We start from the raw sequence: 12,885 nt of genomic DNA, 5'->3' as shown, positions 1-12,885 counted from the left end.
ACGAGACCGCGTTGACACCAAGGAAGAAAGCTGGTTGTTTAGAATTTGTTTCCCCACTTGTTGTTGAAAAATTGCCAAACACCATTAGCAGATGCTTTGTAATGTGTTTGTTCTTTAAAGCCACGCAGGCAGGTGTGCTTTACTGTCCACCCTCGGGTGCTGCGGTGGTGGGCTTACTGACCCCGTGTTAATGGTAGCCTGAGCAAGACCAGGCTGAGGAGGGAGAACTGCTTGTGAAAGATCTAAAGCACAGCTGTGAAGCACTAGTTAGACGCTGTCCATTGCTTCTCCTTGAGCACTTTTATTTTTCACATGCCAGAGGTGCTGGGTGGTGTTTCACCCGTGGCCCAGCGAGCCTGCTGGGCACGGCTGTCCAGCTGAGTGTGGTCCTGTGCCTTCCCTGCGTGGGGCGGACAGAGTCCAGTCCGGAGAGGCAAGCGATGCCGTCTCGTCACGAGCGCCCGGCGCGCCGTTTTCCCGAGCCCTCCGACTAGACGCTCCCCTCGCCGGCGGCTCCAGCGCGGAACAGGCTGCGAGCTGGCGTTTCCACACGCGTGACCCTCCTGCGAGCGCCGCGGAGAAGCCCCAGGGGCTGTGGCAGCCCCGGACCCCGATCCGATGGGATGGGATGGAGACTGGCGCGAGGGGTGATCCGATCCTGGGGACGGACAGCCTGGCTGGGGGATGAGCTCAGACAAACGGGCTGGAGGGCAGCTCTTTTGCTGAAGATGGAGTTGCTGCTCAAGTGTTCCCAGCTGGGGAATTTGACAACCCTGCTACCTGTGACCCTTGTGATTTTGTCTGTCTGGCAGGGAGCACTGACAGTACGCTGTCTGTGATCCGACTGAGGAATAATCATTGAAGTCTGTGAAGCTTTACCTTAAATAACCAGATAGCCCACTCTCAGCAATCAATACTGGCTTAGTCGCAATAAGTTATGTTACAATTTGAATACTTTAACTTCTGTTTTAATTAGCAACAATCGATGTCAGATATTAGATCGGTAGGTCTTGTGTTTCACTGTGCCCTGGAGCCGCTTTGAGGCGGGATGATACCTTGGCCATGATCTTCCAGAAGAGCTCCGTTCGGTTTAATGGTCTGCAACGGTCCAGGCTCACCGGTTTCGTTCTCTGAAAAGATGTTTTTTTTTTAAAATAAAATACCCCAATGGAAGCCTGTGCTGCATGCGGGTCCTGCCCCTCGGTATGGACTTTCACCTGCTCTTGGGGTTACATCACGCTTTTGATTGGGTAATCGATTCGTGCTCTTCCTCCGCTCACATGCGTTATTGGAACACGGCGGGACGCCCAGCTGCATCGTCCTGTGAGCTTTCTAAAGGTCCCCCGCCTGATGTTGATTAATGTAACACAATCCCTTTTGCGCTCACAGCTTGTTTTCTGCCTAAGCAGCTCAGTGCGTTTCACTAGTCATTCTACTCTCTAAGAAAAGCACCCAAGTGTCTTATATTTTTCGAAATCTTTGGAATCGGGCACACAATTTGGCTAAAATATTGGACAGCAGGTTATTTTGCTGCAGGCTTCACTGACATTTGCTCGCACCTGCTATTTGGAATGAATGCACTGTGTTCTTGCTTAACTTCAGGTTCGGTGGAATATGATTCTGTGCTGGAAAACGCAGCAACATGGAGAAACCCTCTACTTCCCGGACGCTTTAAGATATTCTGTTACATTGTCATAACAGACCTTTTTGTCAGAGTTACTGTGCCATCTTGAGGATTAAATGTTTGAAGAGTGTCTGTCTGATGTAGTGAAACCTGATTATTCACGTCTGGATTTCTGGCTTTTAATGTGCAGTTCTGCAGCAGTTGTAGTAACTGTTTATATATACTGCATTGTTAAAAGCTTTGGGTTGGGCTGAACAATAGCTGTTAATACTTAACAGTACTTACAACGCTTTTCATAGCTCAGAAAATGATCCCTGTAGGTGTTCTGTAGCAAATGATTCGTGTATTTTACAGCTCTGGGAACTTCGGAATGGTTACCACTATGTACACAGTTACTGATTACCTTATTGGATAGTGAATAAGAATGTTCAATATTTTTCATACTTCATAAGCTGTTTTTAGTACTGTGATCTTGTTTAAATGACGTGTGACCTATTCCCATATCGCTGCTTCTAAAGTTTCTTTATAATAATTTTGTCTCCTTTTATAGTCTTTATGGGTGTGTCAAACTGTGGGTATACAAACTATGGAAGGGTCTGGTGGTAATAGGTCTGAAAATGCTCATTTCAGCGGATCTCAAGAGAAGTGAAAGTACAGTACGTAGTGCTGAGACCCACAACCACATGAGAGTAAATTTCAGACCAAGCACAAAAGACAGATTAAGAGTCCAGTTGCATGAAGAGAAGAAGTGAAAACAAGTCAAGTGATATGAGTTTTTTTTAACTTGGAATGTAAAGAAAAATGATCAGGACGTTGCTATATACGTAATGTGAATGGTGTGCAACAGTGTTTCTAGCATTTTGAAAGGTGAGTTGATAACTGGTGCCCAGAGAATGTGTTAACATCCTGCACCAAACGATCTAAACCTTGCCACATGACATGCTAGACCTGCAAATACAGTGACAGATCATGTGTGGTGGATCTGGTCAAATACATTTCAGTGCCACATCACAGCCGATATTCGTTTCAAGGGGGAATAAAGAGAGAGGTGAACAGTGCAGTCCAACTCCTCTAGCCTAGTCTAACTTCATCGGGGATCGAGTAAGAAACCTGCTTCCTTCAGTTAGTGGCGATTTCTTTTTATTTTTATTTACCTGTGGTGTAGCACAGGCTGCTAATGCACTAAAGGTATATTCTCCTGCTACAGTGAGAAGAAAGATGCAACATTCTGATGTTTTGTCGATTAGCTTTCAGCTGACAACTGCATTGAATCTGCTTTTTTTTTCCACCAACCTGCTTCTGTTTCAGGTTATCAATAGCCTTGAGGTCATATAGCAGAAGCAGGAGAATGTAGAACACCGGATCGAGTTTCCTAAGAGAGACCAATGAAGAGAAATGCTTCAGCACCCAGCACTGTGCTTTGTTGAACAGGTGAGAACTCTTTGTTTTATGCTCTGATTAATTAACTTGAATACTTCCACAGGGTTACTCAGTCATTTGGGGTTTAAGCAGAACTTTGCTTATTCTGAAAAAATGTGCCTTTTAGAATCTTAAGGATTGTCTATGAAGGTTTGAAACTTTATTAAATCAATGGCTGTAGTAATAGAGATCTTGTTTTACTAAATGCATGCATAGACAGCAGTCAAAATCAGTTAAGTGGGTCCAAGAGTTTAATGATTTACCATTTTTTCAGGCAGTACTACTGTATGTCATACTGAGTGCAGTTATGTGCTCACAATAGCAACTGCTTAAGTTCGTAATCCTATTACAGTACCATTTTAACTAGAAATATTTAGTTGTTTAGGGCTTAAAAGTAATTTAATCAAAAGAGCTGCAGTTTATCTTAAGCTTTAGAGTCAAAAGCTTATATCTAGCCCAGTGATATTAAATTTTTATCCTATACGATACTAATGAACAATATAAAATTAATTAAATTATCAGTGGTGAATGCAAACAAGACAGGGGTACCATGTTTACGGAGGAAGATGTTTTTCCATACAGGAAATAATGGAATGGTTGATAGCTGTGCAGGTGTAGCACAAAGCTCCGCATTGGAGGTACTCATTGTGTAGTAATGAAGGATTTTAACTGTCTGAGCAGGATGCCTGCCTTTCCTGCAACAGTACTCAGTACTTTCGATGCCTTATTTTGTTAGTACATCTGCCATGCATACAATAAACTGTTAGTTTTCTTCGTACTGCTTAGAAAAATATCCTTTCTATGAAGTACAAATTCCATTGTGTTTTTAGAGTTATGGCTTTTGAATTATTCACCAGATTATTTACAGTGTACATGTACTGCAGTGCTACTATATAGTATTTCACTTGTATGTTTTACTATAATACATTGTACTGTATACGGGCTTATACTTGACTGAGCTTGAGCTGGTGAGAGGTTTTAACTTTGGGTTATTGCAGTTCTTCATTCTTAAAGTATTTTGGCTTTAACTAGGTTTTAGTTTGAAGCTTTAATTGTAAGCGACGAAAGATGTGAAATTAGGAAGTGTTTCTACCAAGTCCGTAGGATGACCTGCGTGAATTGTGCTTTGCACTTGTTAGTGAGGGAGAAAGCAGTTGAGGAACATAAACTGTTTTTATATGAGGCTCTGTTCACAGAGGAAAGTCAGCTGACTGTCATGCGTCAGTGGAGGCCACATTATGTCTTTATTTTTATCTCGACTGGGATGATTATATTTAGAAATTGAGGCACTGGAGTTGCCGTTACCAAAACATACCAAGGGTTCAATAACATACTGTAACTCCACACATCGTTACTCTGTTTCCACTGTGGAGTGCTTTAACTCATGTTGCTCTTTTTCCGAAATTGTTTTAAAAAAGTTATTTTTTGACTGCCGTAGTGATAGAGTATGTTTGCAAAAATGCTGTGCGGTGAAAATTAGTAGCTGTCAGAATGCAACACTTTTTGTAGCGGCCTTCAGAAATCGTTAAAAAAAGAAATGTAGTTTTACCCTGAAATTAAAGCATGATCATTAAAAGGGCAAGGGATCGGAACATTTCTGGTCATTATTTGTGTGTTAAAATATTTTGAAATGTGCAGTGGTGATATTTGTAACTTGTTGGTTGTGTTTCTTGGCTGTGGAATCTCATTAACTGGGCAGCCTTAAAATATTTAATATCTTATTGTTCTGCTGTTCTCCTGCCATGTGAATGTACTGAATTTAACCTGGAGTGCATTGTGTGAGGTGGAGAGCGCTGTCCTTGCTTTTAAACAAGAAAAACCCATAGATGAAGTCTCCAGGGAAACAATAAATAAGAGTGCTGTTATCATCCATTACAATTATGGAGGTGAAAAGTCTTTAATAATATCAAAAAGAAAAATGAGTGTTGGTGCATAATTATTTATAATATGTAGGAGTGTTTGAATTGTGCTTAGCTTTTTATTATAAGACTTGTCTTTCTCGATTTAATGTGTTTCTGTGGAATGAGATCAGGGCGCTCTATGTATCTTGTGTCCGTTTGGAGTCTTGACATAATTTTTTTTTCTGGCTGCGTTGACAGTGTATTTTATGGCTTGCAGAGAGACTTGAATAACTTAGAAAAGGCTTGCGGTAGCTCAGATTCCACACTCACATTAGTGCATCATTACCGTTCTAATCATAATTTTAAATGAAATATTATAATAAGGGTGGCACGGAGGTGCAGGGGTTAGCAATGCTGCCTCGCAGCTCTGGAGTCCTGGGGAGCTATCTGAGTAGAGTTTGTATGTTACCCCGTGTTAGTGTGGCCAGTTTCCTCCCACAGTCCAAACAAGTATATGAATTGGTTTCTGTGTGTTTTTGTGTTAGTGTGGTGGACTGTGATGGTGTACTCTGTTGCTTGTTGGGATAGGCTCTGGCTCCCCTGTGAGCCTGTATTGGATGAAGTGGTTAGAAAATGGATGGATGTTATAAAAGTTTATTTTCTGCATCAACTTTGCCCTTTGTGAGTTTGTCGCCTAATAAGTCTATTCGCTTATATTTTGGGGTACTTCGTTAAGCGGCTTTTTAATGAGACCTTTACTGGTTGTGCGAGCTGCCCGGCTAGCTGTGGCGTTCTCTTTCCTTCAAGGGGCTGTGCTGGTTTTCTGGCTCTGCCGCAGTAGCACGTCTGCAGAGCCACGTTTTCCCAAGTCTTGAACAACAGGCACTTACAAAATTGGGTGGGAGGACCATTTGAAAGAAGTAATCGGCAATTTCAAGCGGTTTTAAAAATGCTCTGGCCAGATAATGACAGACAATTGAAATGTGCTGTAAATGTGGTAAGGTTTTATTTATGGGGATCATTTATTTACGTTTGCATTGCATTTCAGAAAACGCGGCTGGAGTCCTGTGAATGAAAACATCGCTGGGTTGCATTCAATTTTAGGTAAGTGGTGTTTTCCGAGCACATATCTCACTATCTTATTTTTGTGCTCTGTAGAAAAATAAAGAAAAGCAATAAAACCAAGAAATATTATATTAGAACCAATGAAAGGCAACAGGTGACAATAGATATCCTGTTAAAAACTAGTACATGCTCTGGGTTTTCTTTTAGAAATAGCCTAAGTGGTACTTAGGAAGAACAGCTCTATCAAACTCTCCAATTCTGACTAATGACACATAAATGCAGATAACTTTAGCAGAGATGTGCTGTATGCACACTGGGAAAGTACTTGGCATCATATTGATGAAAGGAAGCCTGCAATCACGTCCTCCGTGATGTCTTTTTTTTTTTAGCACTGGATAGTTTTTCTTGTTGCAGACTTATTTTGGTTTCAAGAAAAAAAAAATCAGCTGTGTTAGTCATCATTTTTGGATTGTATGATGTTTGATCAAATCTCAAAATCTCACTGAACTTTTCTGCTCTTCCGTGTGCTGAGAAAAGAGATACATCTCGTTAACGGATTGGGCCGGCTTCATCAGAGCCGGAAACAACAGCTTTTGAAAGCAATGCAACTTGACAGAGGTCAATAATTATAAAGTAATTGTGAGCATTGGTTCTGTGTAGGGATGGGTGCAGTCATGTGCTAAAGATTTTAGAGCAGCTTGAAATGTTTTCACAGATATGCACTGGGTTGAGATCATCAGGTCTAAGGGAAGTAAAAAGGATCTGCTTGACTTTTTCACTTTTGCCTCGTGGGCATATTTTCCTCCCCATTCAGAACGCCTTAGGCTTTTGCATTAGAACAAATATTCCAGCATGAGCAGCCGAAAAGATGGACTCTGGCAATCCATGCACGTTGAATGCTGCCGATTGTGATCTGGAATGCACCCTTCGAAAATCTGAGATAAATTTGATCATGTGGGAATATTTGAGAGTGTAGATGAAGGATCCATTCTGGTATGAAAGGAGAAAATGAAGGCATTGGAGTTCAGAATAGGAACACTATATCAACAGAAGCAGTTTACAAGTAAGCATCAAAATCAGTTTTAATGTTTTATGCTCACATTCTTGAGCGATACCAGTTGGTGACTATACTGGAATTGTGTTCTGCACTGGATGTGATTAATTAATCATGCTCTTGAATGTCGGCATGACCAAGCGTACGCGCTCAGGCTCTTCTCAAGGGAGAGAGCTTTTTCATACAAGAGTAATAGTGTACCCTGTACAGACATACAGTTCTGGAATGCAAATTTAGATGCATCTTGTGTCACTGACCAAAATCACCCAGTGTTTTTTTTCTTTAGATGATGGCCATATACAATTTCTTGCATTAGGAATTTGTCTTTTCGCACACGCAGCTTGCTCTCCATGAGACACACAGGCACACAGACAGGGTGAGAGAAGCTGGGGGTCAGAGCGCAGGGTCAGCCATTTATACGGCGCCCCTGGAGCAGCTGGGGTTAAGGGGCTTGCTCAGGGGCCCAATGGAGTAGGATTCCTCTGCCGGCCGCAGGATTTGAACTGGCAACTTTCCAACCACTGGCGCAGTTCCTCAGCCACAGAGCCAATCCTACAATTGCTAGGATGTCGAGTTAGGCTTGGTGAGGTGGTTAGAGTTGAGCTCTGAGCTCTGGGGACTGCGTTAAGGTAAGGGTTGGAGTCATGGGTTGAAAGTCCAAGGTGGGTGGATGAGGATAGCCTTGTGAGTAGCGAGTGCATTTTTCTCATCCCCTCTGCTATTAGTCACCAGCCCTGCTGGTGAAGTATACAGCTGGTGCAGCCTTAAAAAAAACTGACGGACTCTTTCTAGCTTAATGGACTCAGAACTACAGCACGTCCTGGGTCAAGGACCCTGGGCCACAGACATGGCTGAAAGGTAGTTTGCTGTGTCTAACTAGCTTAAACATATTTGCCATTGCAAAATGGGTGCATTATCTTCGACACTGAGTTGAGGCATCACAGGAAATGTGTAGTCTGCAGATTTTTAATAGCCCTGCTTCCTCTGATTGATTTGTCTTTGTCTGCTGTGCTTTCTTTTAATTGAAGCCGTGTGTCAAAGAGTCCAGGGATGTCAGTTCTCCTGCGAGTGAAACAAATTTGGTGGCAGTACAGCAATATTAATTCTCAACTGGAATAGTATTTTTGCATTCCCAAGAGGTAATTCAAAAATAATTTTAAAAGATTTTCTGTGAATGTCAGTGGCTTTAACATTTCAACAGTCTATCAAGTATTGTTTTGAACTAATCATTAAAACTGAATCCAGTTCTGCTCTATGCGGTATATTTCTCAGTACTGCAGTTGCTGATGTGCTGTAGATTGATACTACAGCCCTTTACTGAGTAAACATCTTTAATCTGGGTTTTAGAAGTTGTCCATGTGACTGTTTCCACGTGTGTATTAGCCTTCCTAACGTTCCTCTTCTAGTGTGAATTTTTTTAACACAAAATAGGCCATTAGATTACTAATAGAACAAGTTTAATCAGAAGGTAATTTACGAACTGTTGTCTTTAAAATAGGCCCTTATTTGGGACAGAAGAGGGTCTTATACTGACACAAACAATAAGCTAAAAAAATAGTTTTAATAGTCTTTCTACTTGGGCGAACTTCAGGGATTTTCTCCAGCCAACAGTAGTGACACAAGAGTATTTTCTAGAGCCACCAGAAACAGTCAGGAGTGTCTCTCACTGCTTTAAAAATAACTGTGCTGTGTGTGGTCCTATGTTTCATGCCATCACCTACGTAGCAAGCTGTTATGGGATAAATCCATCTATGCTTTGATTTGGCTTTGTAAATCCAGTCATGCATACTTTTAGATCAGTCCCTTTGACACAAGTGTGTCCACTGACCGAAAGACATGGTGGAACACCAATCCTGCTGTGGCCAGAGCTCTGGTTTCCCAAATCAGCTATCTGTTGCTTTAGTTACGAGTACACAATTTCACTCTTAAAAGTACTTGAACCTCTTTCTTTATATTAGAATTTCACTCTTCCTCTGGCTTAGTGCAACACTCAGTACCAGTGACTCAGCAACAGACAAAAGCAAGCATTATGTTTCCCTTTTAGCCTATACTTACTATTATATAGATCTGAAACGAGTGAGGGGTTTTTCATAGCTTTTTAAATGAAACTGTATAGTGTCCGGGGTGTAGCATTAAGTCTGAAACAAGGGCCGAGTCTGACAAATTGCCTGATCTGGGGGAGAATTGACACCACACTGATTAAACTTGTTTTCACTTTCTAAAGTGTGCTCTCGGGCTGCCTGTGTATCAGCAGTGGGGCTGACTCAATCGATGAGCCTCTTGCTGCCAGTCAAAGTCGGCTGTAGGTTAAGAGTTTCTCTATTGGAAACACACTTCTGTTTGTAATCAATCACTAGCTTAAAGGCACACTTGCCTTTTTTTTTCCCCCCCTCTCTCTCTCTCGCACATATGTCGTCTTTCTCTCCGCGTCCAACCCACACCCTTCCCTCCGCACGCACATGCTTCATGTGTAAGCAAGCGTAGGCAGGGCAGATTCACTTACTCCTTTACTTCAGAACACATGAATTGGCAAGTGTTTGATGGATATTTGAAAGAGCAGCTCTCCACTTCAGCTCTCATATAGTATGCTACTGGCAGTTGCTTTTACAAGCGCTGCTGATGCTGCTCTCATCAGAGCCTATTGATTCAAACAACTTTTTCGCTGCGGTCGCTGAGCAGAGGGACAGAACTGAGACCGCTTCCCTTAAAAGGCAGCAGGGCTGGGGATGGGAGCGCAGTTTCTGATGCACCTCTCCCGGCAGGTTGCTGCACGGCATTAACGGAAGACAGCAGCCCCAGGATGACGAGCGCTGTCCCTGCGAGGAAGCCGTACCGTAAGGCGCCCCCCCAGCACCGGGAGAACAGGCACGACCTGCCGGTGTTCAGGGAAGATCCGGGGCCGCCGGTGACCCCGCCGCAGCCGGAGCCCTGCCAGGTAACTCGCCTTCGCGATGTCGCCCCCGTGTTTCAGCGCACGAGATTCGGGGACCCCGAGCCTAAGCTCACGGATAGCTCGGATCTTCCCAATGCCTGCTCGTCCTCTTGGTCCCTTGGCTCCGAGAGCGAGAGGGACGTCTCTAGCCTCTCCAGCCTGGATCTCACCATCCTTCCCCCTCCCAGGATTTTTAGCCAGAGCGAGATCTCCGCGATCAAGGCCCAAGGGATGAGCCGCTTCATGAGCCGAAGCGAGGACATGCTTGTGGTTTCGGAGGATGAAGTCTCTGCCTCCGAGGCATTAGGGAGGGTTCCAGGGTGCCCATCCAAAACGAGAAGCCTGGAGCGCTCGCTGGTTTTCAAGGAAAAGGCTGAAATCTTGGTCCCAAGAAAGCAACATTCTGGATATATGACCCAGCTGCCCACAAAAGGGATTTTAAAACAGTCAAACTCCTCGGGGGTTCAGGCAGAAATCCTTCACAAGTCCAAATCGGCAGAAATGATTGGTCAGAATAGGAGCCAAGGCCCGAAGCCTCAAAATCTGTCATCGGACAAGGAGCAGAAGTGGCAAGAGCAGGTGAAATCTGTTGCAGGACAAGCTAAGCCTACAGCCGAATCGACACCTTCTTCAACCCCAAATTGGAAGATGCAGTTACTAGAGGAGAAGGTGAAGTTTTCCCAGTTCCTGGATGAGATCACCTACCAGGTTCTGAGTCCTGCAAATCTTCAGTGGATCGGTGTTCAGCACCCTGAGGTTGTGAAGCAGCGAGGAAACCCACAGCACTCTGCCACAACAGCCTGTGAATCTACACCGTTGTCTCCGCCGTCTGAGTTTAAGGAGAAAACCGAGAAGCCCGAGAGCAGCACTTGTGCAGCCGGAGCCGGGGAAGATGGGACATGGCCACCAGGCAAGGACAGTATGGAGAAGACCAGGAGGGAGAAGGACCGCGGCCTCAAGGCTGGGCGTGGACCTGCAGGTCTGCGCAGAGACAATCCAGGTCTTGGCCAGGAGGCTGAGCAGCTCAGGATGGACATCAGACAAGGTGCCAGGCCCAAGACAGAGGGGCCAGATGGCAGCAGATCTAGTGGGGCAGGTCTCTCGAGCAGCAGCAAGGGCGACTGGGAAGACAATTTCGGAGGGATTATTCACCAGCAGCAATTCTACAGCAGGACAGCAGACGGGGATTCTGTGGATAAATCAGGTCACCCTGAATGTGTTCAATCCACTCCGCTCTTGGATGTGAAACAAGTAACAAGATCCCAAGCCACCTCTTCTTGTAGTGTTTCACAGAACAAGGTATGTGATCAGGAGATTTATGTAGGAGTCCTCATTGCTTTCTCATTCATTTGGTGAAATGGTTGGATCCTGTAGACTTCTTCGAGCTAGCTCGATTACATTAAATGTGATCATAACTCTTTCAGAACAACAATTGTAAAAAGCTAAACATGTACATCTTCTCACTGCAAGTGTAGAAATGTGTTTTGAATACAAAAGGTTTCAATGTCAATGCGTCATGGCTAGCTTAGTTCATTAACCTCAAACTCTTGACCAAGGTATGATTTGACAGTAACGTTATATTATTATGAGAGCAGAGTAATACTTGACATAGTATCATTAGTATGTCATAGTAAGATCTTTGTCCTTTTTCTAATAAAAGCAATTTTTTGTATTTTTACTTTTCCTGTTATTTGAAAGGGGAAGTTACATTTTAAATTCTGTTTTCTTGTCAATGAGCCTAGAAGTATTTGCAGGCAAATAAAATGGGAACACCAAATAAAATACCTCAGTTTAATTGCTTAAATTCATAAGGAGGTTGTCACTAATCTGCACACCATGTAATATTTTATTACACATGCTACTCACTGATATTTTGTGAATGTTGATGTTCATTCTTTTTTCTCTTTTGTTTGTAAAACATCTTGTAAAAAACAGTTTGTTTTTCTGTATTGCCTTGCTCCAGTGAGCTTGGAAAAGATAAGCATGCTTGTTTTTAACTTAGTTGGAAAGTGCCGAGTCACATCTGTTTTTCTTTTCTCAAAGTTTGATGCTCACATTTCAATAAAAAATAAACACATATGCAAAGTCGTTATTGTCTTGTAGCCTGAATTAATTAATCTGTATTTATAATTACTTTTCCGATATAGAAAATGGTATTTTTCTGTTTAGTGAAGCATCGAAGCACATAACCACTAAATTATTTTTGAATTCTTTAATGCAGAACATATTTGCTTTTCCCATGAAGATCTAATATAACTTTATGTACTTTTTTAACAGGAAAGCTTGTCGGATGCAGACAAGATTAAGTAAGTTAATCCGTTTCCTTTGTTAATCGATTTGTTGTTAGAATTTAAGAGTGCGAAACATATCTAAATCCAAAACTGGAGAAAATATTTGTGATTCAGTATGCTTTAACAGTTAAGTGACACAATTCAGCGACACATTATGCCACTTGAATCTAAGCTTTTTCTGTTCTACCTTTGTTTTTGCATGTTTAGAAATTGTTTTGCCTGGTGATGCCCAAGTTCACAAAAAGCCTTTATTTTCCTTAATATAACAGCATTAACTGCAGTGTGATTGTTGAAGTGGCGACAGGTGTTGATTGTTACTTTTTACTACCAGTACAGACTATGAACCTGGGTTTGAGCAGGTTTTACAAGTACATTCGCTCCAGTGCAGCTGGGGCTGAGCCAGTTCACAGAGCTCAGTGTGGAGTGCATTCCTAGTGGTAGGTACTGCAGTCTAGACTCTCCCAGTGAAGGTGGTCTTTTGAACAGAGAGGGCGTTGTTGCTGGTAAATTCTGAAGGGTTATCAATGAAAATTTAAAAGCATTGCCAATATTTTATGTAGCTTTTCAAGCTGTTCAGCACCTAGGCTAGGGGTCCCTCACAGAAATCCTAATACTTCCTCACTCTAGTGTTGTCAGGTTCCCTTAAGAGAAGTACTGTG

General features: G+C 42.8%; 1 protein-coding gene across 1 annotated transcript in view; it reads left to right on the top strand.

Moving 5' to 3' along the window:
* Nucleotides 1–12,885, top strand: part of tjap1 (tight junction associated protein 1 (peripheral)) — a 62,460-nt gene that overhangs the window by 20,477 nt on the left and 29,098 nt on the right. The window contains exons 2-5 of the mRNA XM_088934118.1: nucleotides 2,933–3,055; nucleotides 5,933–5,988; nucleotides 9,766–9,938; nucleotides 12,213–12,241. Of these exons, the coding sequence (XP_088790244.1) occupies nucleotides 9,804–9,938; nucleotides 12,213–12,241 (164 nt within the window). The 5' untranslated portion in view covers nucleotides 2,933–3,055; nucleotides 5,933–5,988; nucleotides 9,766–9,803. The remainder of the gene's footprint in view (nucleotides 1–2,932; nucleotides 3,056–5,932; nucleotides 5,989–9,765; nucleotides 9,939–12,212; nucleotides 12,242–12,885) is intronic.

This window comes from Atractosteus spatula, chromosome 15 (genome assembly GCF_055471065.1).
Source record: "Atractosteus spatula isolate fAtrSpa1 chromosome 15, fAtrSpa1.hap1, whole genome shotgun sequence".
Classification (NCBI taxonomy): Eukaryota; Metazoa; Chordata; class Actinopteri; order Semionotiformes; family Lepisosteidae; genus Atractosteus; species Atractosteus spatula.
This window is presented reverse-complemented; position numbering and strand designations above follow the sequence as displayed.